Source organism: Tachysurus vachellii, chromosome 15 (genome assembly GCF_030014155.1).
Source record: "Tachysurus vachellii isolate PV-2020 chromosome 15, HZAU_Pvac_v1, whole genome shotgun sequence".
Lineage (NCBI taxonomy): Eukaryota > Metazoa > Chordata > Actinopteri > Siluriformes > Bagridae > Tachysurus > Tachysurus vachellii.
In genome coordinates, this window is record NC_083474.1 from 20,685,188 (window position 1) to 20,703,760 (window position 18,573).

General features: G+C 37.8%; 1 protein-coding gene across 2 annotated transcripts in view; it reads left to right on the forward strand.

The window, feature by feature from the left end:
- The window catches only part of stim1a (stromal interaction molecule 1a), a 41,221-nt gene that overhangs the window by 2,208 nt on the left and 20,440 nt on the right, over positions 1-18,573 (forward strand). For both annotated transcript variants that reach the window (XM_060888182.1, XM_060888181.1), the window contains exons 2-5: positions 1,043-1,174; positions 13,265-13,395; positions 16,123-16,237; positions 18,421-18,532. In XM_060888182.1, the coding sequence (XP_060744165.1) occupies positions 1,063-1,174; positions 13,265-13,395; positions 16,123-16,237; positions 18,421-18,532 (470 nt within the window). In that variant the 5' untranslated portion in view covers positions 1,043-1,062. The remainder of the gene's footprint in view (positions 1-1,042; positions 1,175-13,264; positions 13,396-16,122; positions 16,238-18,420; positions 18,533-18,573) is intronic.

An 18,573-nucleotide genomic window follows, 5' to 3' on the forward strand; every position in this document is an offset into this window, starting at 1 on the left:
TACTAGAGATGTTCTAACATCTGTATGTTATAAATATAATAAATGAAAACATTCTCTAGACCAGAAATGTTATAGAGACAAATTATATCATTTCTGCTGCTATGGCATTTCATCTCGGTTTTAGAGATGTTAGAGTATCTCTAAATGACATGGCAGCAGAATATATATATATATATATATATATATATGTGTGTGTATATATATATATATATAGATAGATAGATAGATAGATAGATAGATAGATAGATAGATAGATATTATCTCTAATATGATTGGTCGCAATAATAATCTTATCTTAATATAATTGTCTTATTAACAATTAATAATCTTAACTCTCTATCATTTATTAAATATCATATACAACACATTTCTTCTCCCTCTTCACCTTTTTGACCATTGATAAAGAAACTCTTAAGTCCTCCTCACGACTCCTAACACTTTTTGATCTCTTTTAAGGGTTTAAGATGCTTTCTGAACAACTTTTATCTTTACTAAAATGGTCTCTTTAACATTAAGGGAAAAACTCCCACATTTCTGCGAATTTTCTTATAATTGCATCACTTGGAGAAACTCTTTACACTAAGAATATTTATGAATACGGGCCCAAAAATATATTTTAAAGATTTAAAATAAGATGATGACCAGCCTATATAATCTGGCCTCGCTACCTTTTTGTCCCCTCAGAAAGCCACAGGTGATACTATCACTAACTGGCAGTAGTTACTGCACATTATAAAGCAATGCCATATTACACACAATCTCACAAGCATGGTCTTTATTCATATTCTTGACAATTCATCAGTTTTAATGATCCAACTGATCTTGTTTTTGTATAATAGCATCACACTGAGTGTTTTCTATCCTCGTTTTATTTAGCAACAGTTATTTAGTTGAGTCAGAGCCAGGTTGAATCCATCTGGTACCGAGATGAACTTTGGAACCGAAATGTCAGTCAGTTTCATGCCAGAACAACTGTCAGACAATACAGCTTGGTAGTAATGGCGATTAAATTTAATCCGCTCAAAACATTTCTCCTCCGCAGATCGAGCCAGAAGTCTTGCTATGGATTTCAGCAAACTGGCAGCTTTGTGGATCATCTGTTTATGCTTGCTCTGGGACTGCCGAGCCGACAAGCTCAATCAAGCCAGTACAGAGCCCCAACTACTTGACAATGGTATGTCATCCATGCACATTTTAATGGTGGGAATGTGATTGTTTTCTACAAGACATGAAGATCCATCCGAAAAAAAACAAACAAACATGCATAAAACTCCAACATTGAACTATAGGACTGTTGTAACATTTATTCATTCAAGTAACTAAAATCCAAAGGAATATACTTTCCATAGACGCAATCAGCAGCCCTGCAAGTGCCATTGTGTTTCTTTTTAAACGTGTAATTAACTAGATGGCACTTCAGATCCAAAACATCGCTGTCTGTCAGGTTTCCTAGTAGACCTTCTACAGTGTTTAAAGCATTTTAATCAAAGCAGCGTTAAACGCACTGACGAACTCCGTCTCCTGTTAAAACTTTATGCCGTCATCATGATTTGTGTCATAAGCCGTGTCTCTAACCATAAAACTCTGACACTACTTACACTACTACCATTCGACAGCTGTAACAGCGACACGAGAGTTTTAAAACTTCAACACTAAGTGTAATGGGAAACCCGGTTAGCAGCAGAGCATAAAATAATCCTGAATAGTTCTTAAAGTGCACCATTTGAGACACAGCACTAGTTTGTTTAACAGAGGAATCTTTTTATTGCTGAACTACACTAGTGAAAAGATCACATGAACCCTGTTAAATGTTTGCTATTAATTTAAATGCACCTTAATTTAAATATGGCTTGTCCAATTGTGACTCCTATTAACGTTTCAAATATTAAAACAAAAAAATATATTTCCAATATCAGGTCCTTCAGGATTTTGCAGTGAAAAAAAAACTTGATCGTGCTGCAATTTGTATTAGTTTTTTTTTTCTACCAGTGATGATGCATATGTAATGACTTTCTATGATGGGTGTCCGACGCATGTCAATCGAATAGGGCTTGGGCTGGATTTGTGTCGTGATAACCTCACGATCCAAATTTTCAGAATCCTACTCCAGATATCGCTGAGTATGCTTGATTTTTTTCCCATTGATTCCTGTAATCGCAACGTTGTAAAATCCTGCAGGGACTGTACACCACTTAACCACTTGAAAGGGCCTCATTTGTGTGCTGTTCAGATCGTTTTCCAAAACGCTGTACGTTGGAGTGAACAGAGCCGTAGTTCGATTTAGAAATTGTTCAGCGTCTAAATGTGGCCACACTGAGAATAGATGGGATGCACATTCTCCATTGAGCACACGGCCTTCACTGAGATCACGGCAGTTTTTTTTTTTTTCAAATACAGCAGGAGCAAAGCATCATGGTTGTTATACTTTATATACTTTAATAATTTACTCTATCCTGAAAGCTATATGTTTTGTCTTTGTGGTCAATTCGAGACATCAGAGATGTGTTAAAATCCTTATTTGTGATTTAAAATCTGATGTTAGTTTCGGATTGTCCGATTTTCTTGAAAACCCCCAATCATAACATTTTGTAAGAATCTGAAATCCGAATTTAAAAAAAGTTTTTAAAAAAAGCTCAGGATTCTCTCTAAGATGACAAGCTGAGAGAAGAAAAGAGCCCAACGAAGGAACGTCCATTTACAGCTGCTATACCATAAGTGAGAACAAGAGCTAACTTATTTTGTGGCCATTCAACAGTTCAGCAATAAAAACGGACAAATTTCATTATCCGTTTTCCCCCGTTAAACAAACTTTATCTCAGATTGTGGACATATTCAGTGTCTTTTTGTATCGAACGGAAAAAAATTTTAATCCTTTTTGTTCGAGGAAAATAATGAATGAAATCGTGCTCACAAGGACTCCGCTACATCATTGATTATTTTCCTATAACAGCACAACATTGTAGGGGGGCACGGTGGCTCAGTGGTTAGCACGTTCGCCTCACACCTCCAGGGTCGGGGTTCGATTCCCGCCTCCACCTTGTGTGTGTGGAGTTTGCATGTTCTTCCCGTGCCTCGGGGGTTTCCTCCGGGTACTCCGGTTTCCTCCCCCGGTCCAAAGACATGCATGGTAGGTTGATTGGCATCTCTGGAAAATTGTCCGTAGTGTGTGATTGCGTGAGTGAATGAGAGTGTGTGTGTGTGCCCTGCGATGGGTTGGCACTCCAGGGTGTATCCTGCCTTGATGCCCGATGACGCCTGAGATAGGCACAGGCTCCCTGTGACCCGAGGTAGTTCGGCTAAGCGGTAGAAGATGAATGAATGAATGAATGAGCACAACATTGTGTTATTACTTAGATAGCGCTAATGAACCGAGCGTAGTCACGTTTTTATTTTTGCGTCAGCTCAATCATTTTGTCATTGGGATTCTTTTTAATGTTGAATGTGAACTATCACTTGATTGAGTGAAAGCATTCTTTAGGATTTGGTCTTTTATACTTGGTCTTATATTACTGTAATAGGAACCTCGTGACTGTATCGTTTGTATAATTCTTTATACAGAGAGTTTGACCAACCCTGAATTGAACCTAACCATCTCAATTGCTGCTTACAAAACCTAAATTCTACTTCACAAGCAGTGACACCCACCATTCATCACTGCTCAGTCTTATTTCCTGCTTTTTTTTATTTTTTATTTCCTAACAATATTAAACACGCAAGCTATCAAAACCTCCTGAGAAATGACTCACGGCCTCAGTGATGTCTCCTTTCTCTATCGACGTAAGAGCAGAACTCATCTGAGAAGTGTCAGTGACTGAGGTTTCATGGCTGAAGTCCAGAGTGCCTTAGGGTTTTTTTTTATTGGAAGCAGCTGGAACGGAGCCCAGGAGCTGAGCGATATAACGACACGGTTGAGGTGTCTGACGCCGAGTCCCCGTTCGCTCGTCAAAAAGACATCATTGGCCACGTAGACCAAGTTCAAGATTTATTGGCCCTCGTAAAGCATCAGCTTAGTAGTGTTAAAGTTTAAGCTTTTAACTCGGCGACACAGTTCAGGACAGATCACAGTCAGGTATGATAAAGATCTGAATTTGAATGCGTAACCTCATTGGGTCTGATTCAGTTTTAAATTGGAATTTGGAACAAAGCGAAAAAATATCATTCTCTTATTGAAATAAATAATTAAGAACCTGGTTTGTTCACTACGTTAAGTAAGGAAGTAATTCAACACCAAGTTTTACTAATACAAAGCATCAGGTTGTGCTGTTGGAGGAAAATGTTAAATGACAGTCACCACTTTAAAGTGAGCAGTACAACTTTGCAAAATAATCCTTCTTCTACTCGTGCAGGGATTAATGTTCAGTTATGAACGATGCACAAAAAAGCCTCTTCACTGTTAACAGTAATGTTGTGGAATGATTACAGAACAAGTTAGTTCTTGTTATCATCCCAGTTATTTCCTCGCAATCCCTTTATTCCTCGCCTTCTTTCCGGTGAAGATAATACTGAAAACAACACTCGCAGAGTCCCTATAAAGCGTCACTCCTCCATCCCTTACTGTTAAAAAGAAAGACAATTAAGACCTGTTTTAAATGCTTAAAAAATGTCTCCTTGCAGACAACCTTAAGATATCAACAATTTGAAATATCAAATTATTTTTTTAATTTCATATTAATTTCAGATTGTGCGACATCCATGTGAATTAGTTTCAACCGATTTGATCTCACCAAACAAATACAAAATAGAAGCTAATTTCTAATTCATTTTGCTAACTGATTGTGAATTTTTTATATCCAGTCTTACCGCGTTTGTTAAAATTTAGGTTTAATTCAGTTATTTTTATATTTCTTGTAATATAAAGTGCTCTCCAAGTGTATATTTGCGTAACTGATATTTTGTAGTTTCTATAGTCATTATATCATTATAACAACTCTATAATTATGGACCATTAATAATAAACACGTTTAAAAAAATAAATAAATTTTTTGTTAGTAAATCAATTTTTATTTAGAGAAAATAAGTTTTAAAAGGGAGAAAAAAGAGGAAGAGGCTCGTGAGGGAGCAGCTGTTTATCATGGCCATAACATTAGCGAGAACAGGAAGTCGCTCATCTACAGGATGTCGCTCATCATAACTATACGCTCTTACAATATATGAAAGTTGTTTATTACTAAATTAAACTATATGCTGTATAATCATTGGCAAATTCATTGGCTGTAAACCGCAGTGTTCTACTGTTCTTCACCACACCACACCACCCCAGCGTACAGCGTTTTTGCCCTATAACTGTTGTTATATAATTGTTTTTATACTGTATAAATCTTGTGCTATCTCTTTAGTTTCCTCAGGCATTTCTGTATTATTTAAGTGTATAAAACGCATCAGGTTATACTCATTCTTAAAAAATGTATCTCTCGCGTTAATATTCATAAGCAAGCCGCTGGTGCTCATTAATATTCATTAGCTGAATCGTGTAAGCTCCAAAATTATTGTTTTTGCTAATCTGCTGTCTTTGCATAAGATTGAGAAAAATCTTGAGAGGGCTGCAAGAGCTTTGAGACGTGTTCACATGTGCAGTAAAAGAGAGTTTTGTAACATGTTCCATACCTGAGGAGAAATCTGATGATTGCTCGATTATTCGGTGTTGCTTGTAAGGACTTGTGCCACAAAAGCCTCTTTCACTCTCTGCCTCTCCCACCCACACTCTCACTCTCACTCACTCACACACTCACAAAGAAAGTGCCCATGAAATAGCCATGATCTGATTCTGTACGATTAGAAAAACGCCTGATCGTACAGAAATCACAAGTTCGACATCATCTCGGTCATAGACACCCAAGCCGATCGTAGGTGTCTTTGAGCTCACGTATGCAGAAGATAGCAAATTTTGTTCCATGTGTTATGCTGCCCTGTGATTCAGCAACATCATCAGTGCAAAAAGATGTGGTTGGATGCTTTCACGTGTCTCAGAGGAAGCATACGATTGCCTCCACCCTCCCAGGTTGGTTACTGGTGGGTGAGATAGTCAGGGGGTGTATTAAGTCTCAAATGACTTACTACACACTATGTACTCACACTATGCACTACGCATTCTACTGTCTTGGGTATAAATGTTCGAGTCCAATTGTCTCAAATGTTTATTTTGGGCAGTCTTATGAGATTTTCGAGAGGGAGTGAGGGAAGACATCCAACTCCACCTGTCGTTAACACATGGGATTTAGTTTTAAAAGTATATTAAAGTGAAGCTGTTGGTCTATCAGCTACTGATGGTTTGTTTAATGGGGCATTTTCTTTAGACAGTGTTCGACCGGATGAAACTGAAGCAGAATAAGTGGCAGTAATTTATTTATGTTTCATTCACTGGTGTCTGCAGTCCCAAGAAATTTGTACAGAAGTCTCTAAAACCCCTATGTTTGTCACAATTTTATCCACGTCATGAGAATGAGTGGTTGAAATGTTTGTAGGATTTATTTGGAATCATACAGTTGAATCATGCAGGTGATCTGGATACAAAATGAACTCGATCCAAACAGGGTCAAGGCCCGAATGATTGGAATAGATTTTCCTCAAGCGCTTAAGTTAATATATAACATATTTCAGGCAAAATAGTAACGAGAAGGACTTGACTTGTTTTTGGCAGAACCGTCCCACTGACACCACTTAGTTTTTTACACGTTTTTCCCTGAACGTGAATGTTCCTTTCTGTTTTTTTTTCCTGTTTGTTTGTTTTGTTTTTGTTACTCGTCATTTTGTCTTAGTTTGGTTAATATTTACTCAGTTTATTAACAAGGTGTATCTTTTTTCCTGCGTACACGATAGGCTAATCACAGTAAAGTATGCAGTGGGGTTGAGGAGTTCAAGGTGGGGCTACATCAAGGATCAGCTTTGGTTGACCAATGAAGTCAGACAGGAATCTCCACGGACAACGATGTTTGCGGACGACATTATGATTTGTAGTGAGAACCTGGAAAGGTGGAGTCCACCTGTGGGAAGAAGAGGAATGAAAGTGAGATGTAGTAAGACCGAATACATGTGTATGAACAAGATGGAGCGAAGTAGAACAGTGAGGTTACTGGGGGCTGAGGGAAAGACAGTGCAGGAGTTTAAGTGTTTGGTGTCGACCATCCGGTGTTACGGGGAGTGTGGAAAAGAGGTGGGTACAGGCGTGTTGGAGTGGAGACAGCAGTGAGAGCAGCTCTGCTGTATGGGTTAGAGACTGTAGCTGTGAGGAAAAGACATGAGGCAGAGATGAGGATGTTGAGGTTCTCTTTAGGGGTGACGATGATGGACAGGATTAGGAACGAGCACATCAGAGGGACAGCTCAGGTTGGCTGTTTTGGGGACAAGGTCAGAGAGGATAGATTGAGATGGTTTGGACATGTACTGTACAGAGGAGGAAGATGGTTATGTTGGAGACGGAGCTGCCAGGTAAGAGGTCAATAGGAAGGACAAAGAGGAGATACATGGATGTGTCAAATGAGGATATGAAGGTAATTGGTGCAAGAGAAGAGGATGCTGAGGATAGTTAGATGGAAACAGATGATTCACTGTGGGGACCCCTAAAGGGAAAAACATATATATCAGTGCATTTAATACATTCATTCATTCATTTTCTACCGCTTATCCGAACTACCTCGGGTCACGGGGAGCCTGTGCCTATCTCAGGCGTCATTGGGCATCAAGGCAGGATACACCCTGGACGGAGTGCATTTAATACATATGTATCATTAAAATGGCTAAAAAGCTGAGTTTAATACTTGCTTAATTTCTGTCAAATTTGTACACTTTTAAAGGTCCAAGTTTAATAAAAAAAAAGGCTTCAAAACAGCACAAAATTTTAACATTAAGTGTGATACTTCCTGTCAGTTTGCATCAACAACATATGACAACATATCAACAGTGTTGGAATGATGTTGTCATTGCACAGTGCTAGCATGTAGACAGTTTTTTTTTTTTTGTACAGAAAAAGTTTTTTTCTTTGTCTGTGATTCTGAATGAAGGCAGAATTCATATAATAGCATAAGTAAAGAGCTCGTGTACAGACTTATGCATTATGTTCAGAGTTTGTATTTTGTGTAACTTGTTTAACCTGGAGCATGTTCTACTAACAGTAACGTAACAGGAAGTCCTGCAGTTGGTGCAAATTTTATACAGTGATTTCTGATGAAATCCACATGTGCACTCAATACGCCATCACAATACCTATCGCCTCTGTGGTTCATTAACGTTTAAAAGGAAAGACTTTTAAGACTAGCTGAATTAATACTACTTAACACTACTATTATTTTTAAGCTGTGTGGGGCAGTGTATCATTTTATTGCCTGTGCAGCGTTATACTGCATTATGATTATAAAAGCACTGTTTGAGCTTGTACACTTCCTCTGCAATCCATCCTGATTGTCAGTCGTGTAGTGGAGGCTGTCCTGCTGTATGTAAGAGAAATTTGGCTCAAAGCGAGTTTGATCGCATCCAAGATCTCTGATGTTTCCCCGAGGGCCTCGTCCTCTTTCGTCCTCTTGTCCTCATTTGCCTTTTGAAGAAGATTTTTTTTTAATACATATTTGATCATTTCTGGGCTTGATTTTTGTAAATTAATTCATGAACCTTTTTTTCTTACTTTGATACAAAGAGAAAACCTGTAAATTATAATGAATTTCATTACAATAAATAAAATCTTTTAACTTGATTGATATTTTTAGCTTTGATTTTATAAAATAGTTTTAGCTGTATTCAGATTTGTTTTTTGTTTGTTTTTTTTCTCTCCCCTTAAATGAATTTTGACCTAACTACTTAAGGAATTACCTCCTGCTGGTCACCTAGATGTATGTTTTCACTCGACAATAATTGACAAGTAGTAAATTCAGTCAGCACAGCATTTTCATACAGTAGATATCCAATGTTTAACTTTGTCCTAGACCACAACATATTTATGGATATTGTATGAGAGATGGAAAAATGTTGCAATGATTCACTCACTCACTCATTTTCTACCGTTTATCCGAACTACCTCGGGTCACGGGGAGCCTGTGCCTATCTCAGGTGTCATTGGGCATCAAGGCAGGGTACACCCTGGACGGAGTGCCAACCCATCACAGGGCGCACACACACACTCTCATTCACTCACACACTCACACACTACGGACAATTTCACAGAGATGCCAATCAACCTACCATGCATGTCTTTGGACCGGGGGAGGAAACCGGAGTACCCGGAGGAAACCCCTGAGGCACGGGGAGAACATGCAAACTCCACACACACAAGGCGGAGGCGGGAATCGAACCCCCAACCTTGGAGGTGTGAGGAGAACGTGCTAACCACTAAGCCACCGTGCCCCCTTGCTGCAATGATGAGGCTGTAAAATATGGCAGTGGATCCAGGGGTCTGTTTTGCGACTGGTGATTCATGGAGTCTTGTCAAGATTTATGTTAAAGTATTAAGGTGTGTTTTAGTTGAAATATATTATTGGTTGCCTTTGACAGGAGGTTAAGAGAAAGGGGAATATGTGATGAGGTTCAAATCTACAGATTACTCTGAATTAAAGGCGATGTCCACATTTGGCCAAAAGTTTGTAGATACCAGACAGTCACACTCGTATGTAGTTCTCGCTTAGATAATAATATTAATGCAAAACCACTGTTAACAGAATTGCCTTTATATGAGAACTTGTGTAAATATCCCTCACTGAAAAGATTTATAATTTCATTTTTAGTTATTTTTTGTAACTTTGTCATTAATTCTGGAGACGACTGTACAACAGATGCCAGCGAGTGCGTTTGCGTCGGTATAAATAATGAACACAACACGAGTTTAATTATGATGGACCGTAGAGTCGGTGAATGTGCTGAATTTACATCCCATACAAATTTTAGCATCAGAAATATCAGTTGTTTTGTTGTTGCATAAAAAGCTTGCAAGATTGCAGCCAGGCTTGTAGCTTTCTCTGAGGAATAGTGTATGAAGATGTGAATTTTGTTCCTGGATTGTTTTGTAACTTGGTCTCAGAGCCAAGGACAGATTAATGTTTTTTATGTGTGTAAACATGTATCTGAATCGCTTTTTTGAAATGTATGATGGCATATATTATTAAATCACTCTATAGGATCAGTGAGTGCTGTGAAACGATGTGTCTTACTGTGAATAACATAGCGAATGTTGAAAATATAATTTAAAGCGATGGCCTCAGCATTAAGAGCATTTTATGGCTGAGAAAAGCTTCTTTTTGTTTGGATGCACCAACTGTTGGTCATTTTATAGGTACTTTACAACACCTAGGACATGATAGGTCCTGGGATGGAGCTTCAACGTGTGCATGAATGGGTTTAAGGAGTAAAAATAAAATTATTTAAATGTCAAATGTGACTATTTTATACATTTAAGAGACCTAATCTAACCTAACGCACATTTTAATCTTTTTAATGATATCTATATAAAAAATATGTAGACAAAAATAACTACTGTGCACTTTTTGCTGACTTGAAGCACCTTGTCCAGACCTCTAGCACATGACTAGTTAGTTAAATGCTACTGAGTCACACCTCGAGTTGTGACCCGCTCGAGTAGCTTGCTCCAGCTAGATGTCCGAGTGCTTTCTGATCCCTCGTGGTCACGTTCCTGTGAGCAGCGTAATGTCAGCTGTGCTTCACTGTACACCCCCAACGGAGAACTTTGGTCTATTTCCGATCTGAGCGCCGGCCTTCATGCCACAGGAAATCCAGGGAAATCCAACTGCTGCTTATTCCATAACATTGAGCCACCTATAACACGAGATGTCCTTTAATCCAAAATGAGCTAAACTTTGTTTGTGTCTCAGTGCTGTTGAATTCACCATGTTGAAGGTCTGACAGTAATGCAGCTGCAGTGCAATTGTACATGAAAATAATAATGAACAGATTAAGAATTGTGTTATTCGTAATATTTACAAAGGAATAAAAACAAGGATGTTGAGATGGTGAAGGAAGTGAAGGTTTTAGGTTTCTAGACATTTATAGAATGGGTCTCCACTTCACTCTTTATTGCTTCTCAGTGCCATTCTTTTATTATTAACTTCAACAAAGTTGTTCTGATGAAACATTTTTTACCAGTTGCGGTATAAGAGAAATAAAACACCCTGGGAACATGCCGTTCTAAGACGCCCTTGGAGCGTTTTGTTCCTTACGTGCCCCCAAAGACTAATTTAAGCTCATGATTTGATGGTGGTTTATTAAAGATATCATCCTGAGCTTTGAGGATATCAGTCATGTTGGTTCATTTTATGTCCTGAACACTGATTTGAAAGAAAATATTGTTTTTAAAGTTCTTTCTTCTCTTTCTCCCTGAAGCGAGTGACTTCAGAGTGGCACTTCTTTATGATGGTCTGCATAGGCTCACATGGTTATAAAACAGCTGTAAAGATTTACCATCTAAAAATAGGAGATGCCTAGTTTAAGTTAATACCACGGCCGAGCCTATATTTAGCCGTCTTTTGCTGTTTGTTGTGTGAGCTTTACAGTTCAACTACCAGACCCGTATTTCCATGAGGCTCTTTAGAACACACGGATACTCGAACGATGATTGTGGATGTGCTCACTTGGACAGCCCAATGATTCCACTCGCTAAAAACTACATACTGAAATCATTTACTGAGAACAACCATGACTTTAATGATTACATTGAGGATCTTTCCAACACATTTACCAGTTGTCTGTGTTTAGTGTTTTATTTTCTAGCTGTCTATTCGATCCGGAAGAGAAACGGACTCTCTTTTGTTTAAAGGTGTATTGTAACATGATGCAAAATTTAGACTTTGTGCATCTCGAGTGTTCGATTGACATCAGAGAAATAATCACTCTATTAATATGCATGTAATTAATTATACAGTTTCCTATCTGAATATCCAGTGGAGTTAAAATATAGAGAGCATGCAGATCGTTCTCAATCCAGATCTCAACAACTGTTTACAGTAACAATTAAAACAGTAAAAGTTAAAAAGAGGTCTTCATAGGGCTGGGCGATATGGCTGAAAATTGTATCATGATATCAGTGTTTCGTATCGGTAGATATCGATAATTGTTGATATTTTTTATGACCCATTTAAAATAAGGACCAAGAGAAAAATATATTACATTTAAATACTTTTATTTTAAACCTAACCTTCCTCTGATCGTAATCCCCTCAGTTATTAAGACAGAAATGTCAACAAGCAGGAAAACTCAAATAATTATAATGTAAACATAAGTCTAAAGTCACAACGAACACTTAACAATTATCTCTTAACATTTAAGGTGCAAAATGAAAGAAAATGTAAGAACTGCTAAAATAAAGTGTAATAAAATAGCACAAAGTGTTAAATATAAACAGAGAATCCTGAGAATTTAGTGCAAGTTTAGTGCTAGGAAGTTAAAACACATAAAGTGTTTTAAAATATGTGCAGTGTTTTTTAAACAAATAAAACTGAGGTAGACTGAGATACATCTGTAATATAAAAAACAAACCTGATACACTACAGTAACATTGTTTGAAATATAAAACCCGCAGAAATATGAAAAAGTAGCTGACTTTTCCTCTTTTATTTACAATTTCCTCACTCGCTGCGGCTCATTTCCTGCTTATCAGTCGCCGGTTACTGAAGAGGAATCCAGCAGACCAGCACGAGACGACGATATGGCGCAACCAAACATGATACTGTTACATGATTGGCTGTTAGCTTGTCACTCCCTACATTGCTAGGTTACCAGAGAGCGAGTGCCTTTGTTAATGCAACCAAACTTGCTTCACAAACTCTGTTTTCTTCCAACGAAGAATAACAAATATCGAACAGTAGCTTTTCAAAGAATTGTAATTTAGAATTAAAGTCTTTTCATTCTCGAATTCTCTTCATTCAGGTTGAGTTTCAAATATTCTGAGACCGTAATCTAGTATCATACATCAAATCAAATTGTGATCAAAATGTATCGCTACTTTTGTGTCCGCCTTCCTCTCAGGGTTTCTTCCCCATGGATGAAATTTGCTGAATTTTGAGACAGGCTTATCATCCCTTATGCCTAAACACAATCATCCATTGTTATCATAAACAACGGTCACTCGGCTATCATGAGTAATCAATCAGCGGCGTTTCATTACTCGGTGGCCCAGGATGATCATTTTGCATTATAAAGAAGGTGTTGGATTTACCACGTTTCTCCATCGATTAAATATTGAATGATGCTTTGCACAATCAAATGCTGGTTAGAAAACCTTCAGCCTGGTTTTGTTTTATTTCTTCACCCCTACCGTCTGTCCTCCTTGCAGAACTGTGCCGCATCGATGAGCCCCTGTGCCAAGACGAAAACGCTATCCTCAGTTTCGAGGCCATCCGGAGCATTCACAAGCAGATGGACGACGACGCTAACGGGAACGTAGACGTCGCGGAGACAGATGGGGTCAGTACTTCCCTTACAAGTAGTCTGCTCTGCTAAAATTCTAATGCAGTTGCTACAAAATAAGGCAGAGGTGTTTACTAAATTATTCATGGCTTTTGGTCTGTGTTCAGTGTTTATACGAGGGAGGACCCGTTATTCTGTTTTATATCTTTGCTCTGCTTTTCTTCCTTCCTCCTCTTCCTTCCTTCCTGTTTGGGTCAGAGGATGACATTTCTGCAGAAAGTGGTTATAATAAACCTAAAAATAGTGCTGCAGTACTCCATGAGTTTTACCATCACGAGACGAATTCAATACATATTTCAGGTTAAAGACTTTGCTTTCAGCTACTAGGTTAGAGATCCCTGCTACTCTTCCAGTGAAGATGCAGAACGCTGATCAGAGAACACGTGTGAGATACTCCACGACCGTTACAGCATCCTTGTCAATAAATGTGCCTATGACGAACAAAATAGTCAATGTTGTGAGCCAGTGCATGCCTTCCGCTTCTCTGTAACGTAAACGTTGTTATAATCTGGTCCTTGCATCAATGCTAGGTTAACGCTTAGCATCATTTAGCCTCTTGATATGACACCAGGACATAAACATCGTCAGGTACCTCTAGAAGATGTTTATGACCTGGTGTCATATCAGTGGATATGACAATAAGTGGATAATGTTTTAGTTCATGTCAATCCTAAGACTTAGGTTGTTTTTTCTTGTTTTTTTTTTTTTAAAGCAGATTCCAATCATGCCAGGTTGCTATTTTGTTTTTAAATATACAGTAAATGTTGAGTATATTTTTTTTAAATGTTTTAATTGAACCTATGCGCTTTCACAACACGCGCAATAACGTAGCTTATTTTGCTCATTCTGACGTGATCCATGTTTCTCACCTGGATCTTATCACATGCTCTATTTGCTTTGTATCCAGCATGAAGGGTTTAAATAAACTAATAATTATTCAGTCATTTGCTGATCTAGATGAAGTTAAAATAGATGTGACAGAGCGGTCTGAAGACACTCGGCTTGCGTTTAAACGGTTATGTTTTATAAAACGTTTTCTGTTGGATTTTTGTTCCACAAAATTTCTTCCCACTAAAGTAAATGAAAAAAGTTTCTCCTAAGATTTTTTGTTTTAAAGTAAAAGACATATTTACACAAGGTTCAATACAAAAAATAGTCAATTTACAAATTTTTTGTACTCATATGTATAATTTGCTTACCTGTAAAGTTCAAAGTGCATTCCCAAAACTGCTCATTTGCATATAGTGACGCCCACAAAGAAGGTCAAGTGCACAGACTTCCTGGAGCACGTAATGAAATGTATGGGGTATGATATGAACATTTTTGTTATTTTTTTTTTATGAATTTATGCACTTTTTACGGTATCAAATTTTATTTCTGAAATGCTGAGCTCCGTGACGGTGAGCATCATTCCTCGAGGACACCAGCTTGTTTAAAAATAGCTGCAGGAAACCTCGTAGTAGAAAACATCCGCCATGTCTGCACCGTCTGGGAAATCCAAACCTCCCCCAGATCCCCCGATGGCTTTCCTTTGGGTGTGTTGATCCACCTGATCTGAATGCCTAGTGAAAGTCCATCGTCTCCTCTGGCTTCTCGTCATTCGAGCAGTATGCTGTGGAGGAGTGTTGTCTTACTTCAGCCAGCATTTTCCCATCTGTGTACAAGACCTGCTTTTGCTTTCTAGTGACAAGGTTTCTAGGTGGCTCTTCACTTCCTTGACTTGCGCTTGCTTCGTGTTTAGTAACAAAAAACATATCTGCTGCCATGATTTTTTTTTTTTGTGTGAGTGATGCTACACAACATATTTTATGACACTAACATAGTGACCACTCAGTTTATTATGATTTAGTTCAGTAAAACGACTGGCTGTTTAAATCTTAACTAACTTTTTCTCATTTAATTCCTACTCTTGCATCACAAAGCAGCAGCAAGTTGTGATTTTCGCAACTGCAGGCCGCACTCAAACGTTTCCTCCGACCAATCCTACCGTTTCTTCTTCTTCTTCTTCTTCTTCTTCTTCTTCTTCTTCTTCTTCTTCTTCTTCTTCTTCTTCTTCTTCTTCTTCTTCTTCTTCTTCTTCTTCTTCTTCTTCTTCTTCTTCTTCTTCTTCTTCTTCTTCTTCTTCTTCTTCTTCTTCTTCTTCTTCTTCTTCTTCTTCAGCTCATTTGGAAACTTGTATTGCACTGTTTTAAGTATTACATTATAAATAGACGCACCGATAGAAAGATGAAAGTATATCTAAGACTTTTAATTTATTACACTAGCTTGTTACGTGATACTCCATAAAAATAATATTTTTTTCCTCTTTTAGGGCAAAAACTAACAAAATTTTTTAAAACGTTTCAAATGTTCAGTATTTTGAGTTTGCGCTAGCTGCCGTTCCTGTTACTGTCTGAGTTTGTCGTATTTTATTCCTGTTACTGTCTGAGTTTGTAGAATTTTACCGTTTCGCCTAACCGGTTCTGTCTTCTTTTGTCCCATTGTCTTCGTAGATAACCAACAAATACAGACTGAGAGGTGCAATAAAATGGCCGAAGGGATTTTTTTCCTCTTTTAAATACATTGCTCGGCAACTTTATAACTTAACTTTATAATCTTAGGGTTTTATTTTTAAAATAGGACCAGGATGGTCCATGCGTTTTGGAGGTCTTTTACACATGACGGTAATGTAAATAATCTTTCCTAACTCTTGAATTTAATGAGCTTCCGGTTCTCATCCCACAGTTTTTGAGAGAGGACCTGAACTACCACGACCCCAAAGCCAAGCACAACAGTTTTCATGGCGATGACCAGTTCATCAGCGTGGAGGATCTGTGGCATGCATGGAAGAGCTCAAAAGGTATGCATCATTTTCCACATTTCTTTTCATTTAAATGTGTTGATTTTTTATTTTTTTTAAATATTTAATTTAATTATTAATGTTTGTTTTTATACTGGTCTTTGATGCCTTTAATTTATTTATTTATTAAAATATTTTTTATTAATCCTTTTTTTCTTAAAATTTCATTTACATATTTTTTCCCCCTGTAATTCTTCATTGATAAATTTCATTTAAATTTGTTCAATTGTTGCATTTTGTTTTTTAATTCTGCATTTCATTCAACATCACTTTTCATTTTCATTTCATTTCAACATCAATAGATGTCTTTATTTGATTTTTTATTAACTGGATTATTTACTTATCCAGGTCCTTTTATTGTGTTTTATTTTTTATTCCATTCGTTTTGTTTTGAGTTTCCTGCTTTCTTTCATTAGATTTTCTATCCATCTCAATCCATTATAATCCAATGTATTCTGTCAGAGTTGCATTCATGCTGCGTTTGTGAAAGTGTTTCCTTGTCACGCACTGATCGATTTTGTCTTCTTTGCGATCAGTAGAGAGAGAGATGGATGTGCTGAGTCACCTTTACTTACCTTTATATTTTCTTTCCTGTTTTACTTTCACTACATGGAATCATTTTCAATTTGCATAATTTTGCATATTTCACCATGAACTCATACATCGGATCGTTTGTGTCAGCCAAAGCGCCTCTGTGTTTATACAGCGTTAATTACTGACCGGCTTTATTCCTGTCTGTACCACTAATACAAGTGTAGCTTTTGTTTAAATGAATAATTGTCGGTGGAAAAAACTTCTTGATTTTTCTCAAACAAGAAACAAAATCACAGAGCAGTTTACTGAGATCCGTTTATCTTTCCGGTTTAAACAGCGGTCATATAAAGCATGCTGTCTAAGAGCTGTTGTTTTTACATAGACTGACTGTATGAGGCTATATTCTAGTGATGAACACATTGAGCTGAGTTTTATGTCTGTTGTTTTCTTGCTTCTTCACGATATGAGAAGATGCTGTTGTTTTTCCACGATTCACCGTCTTAAACAAACGGCAATAGAGATTTAGCCATCCTGAACAATCTAACGTTCACAGCGGTGCAGTCTGGAACGGCTTTCCAAACATGAGACTTTGTGGGTTCCTGACACAGGAAAACAATTATTACTTGTGACTGGTTTAATATTTTTAGATCCATTTTTTTCTAGAATTCTAGAGACTATTAGGAATGCTACAGAAAGTTTACTTTTTTTAGCCCCAAAAAAAAACATTTTTCAAGAGAAATTTCTAACCTACTGCAGATTTATCCCTAATAACTCAGCAGTAGTTTATCACCGATGCGTGTGCGCACATGCGCGTGTGTGTGTACTTGACCGCGATAGCTAAGACCAACATAAACTGGGATTTTATTTCACAATCAAAACGTTTTCCTTTTACTATGAGTCGAGATGACGTGAACAGTGGGAAAGAGGCGGGGCTTCCAGAGGTTGTCATTCAATAAAGTTAATATAAGGCTTTTAGATCTTTTATAGACGTAATATTTCATTTTCATTTGTTTGTTTTTTTCCCTCCCTAAACGTTTAAATAATTATTCAGCCGACCGTTTACGTGCTTCTGAGCAGCAATTGTTTATCAGGTGTTTATTTAAGAAGATAAAGAGGGCAAAGTGAGGTACTCGTAGAGAAGTGTGGAAATGGTCCAGCCTTCAACAGCTCGTTGAAATACTGATAAGTTTTACTGCAGTCATACTTCTGTCCTGGCGCTGAAGCTCCAAGGCTCCGTCTCTCTTTCTCTCTCCTCTCGTCTCATTTACCCCGCAATGCAGCTCTTCTGAACAGATAAGCCTAGAAGGCGCAAAACAAATAAAAATGAGCGCACACACACACACACACGCCTTTTTTGGCTTACTGCTATCACATCATCACCCCTTAGAGCACTGATGCACTAAAGCATTCCCAGTAGACTTTTGATGGCGTAATTATTCCATCTGTCATGATTATCACTGCAATTATCATCCTAATGGCTTTAATATTAAGGCGTTAATTATTTTTTGTTTTCTGTCTGTTTTTTTTTTTTCTTCTTAGCTTGTTTTTCAGTGACGAATCAGCAATTTGTCCAGCACTGCACCTCTCTTGACATGATGCGGTGTCGTGTTTGTTGCTATAGTAACCCTTTGTTTCTGTTTACTCCCCAGTGTATAACTGGACAGTGGATGAAGTGGTGGATTGGCTGGAAGCCTACGTGGAGCTGCAACAGTACGCGGAGGCTTTCCGCAAAATGAACATCAGCGGAACGTCCATGCCTCGGTATGACGCCCGGCACCTTATTTCCAAAGTAGCTGCATGTT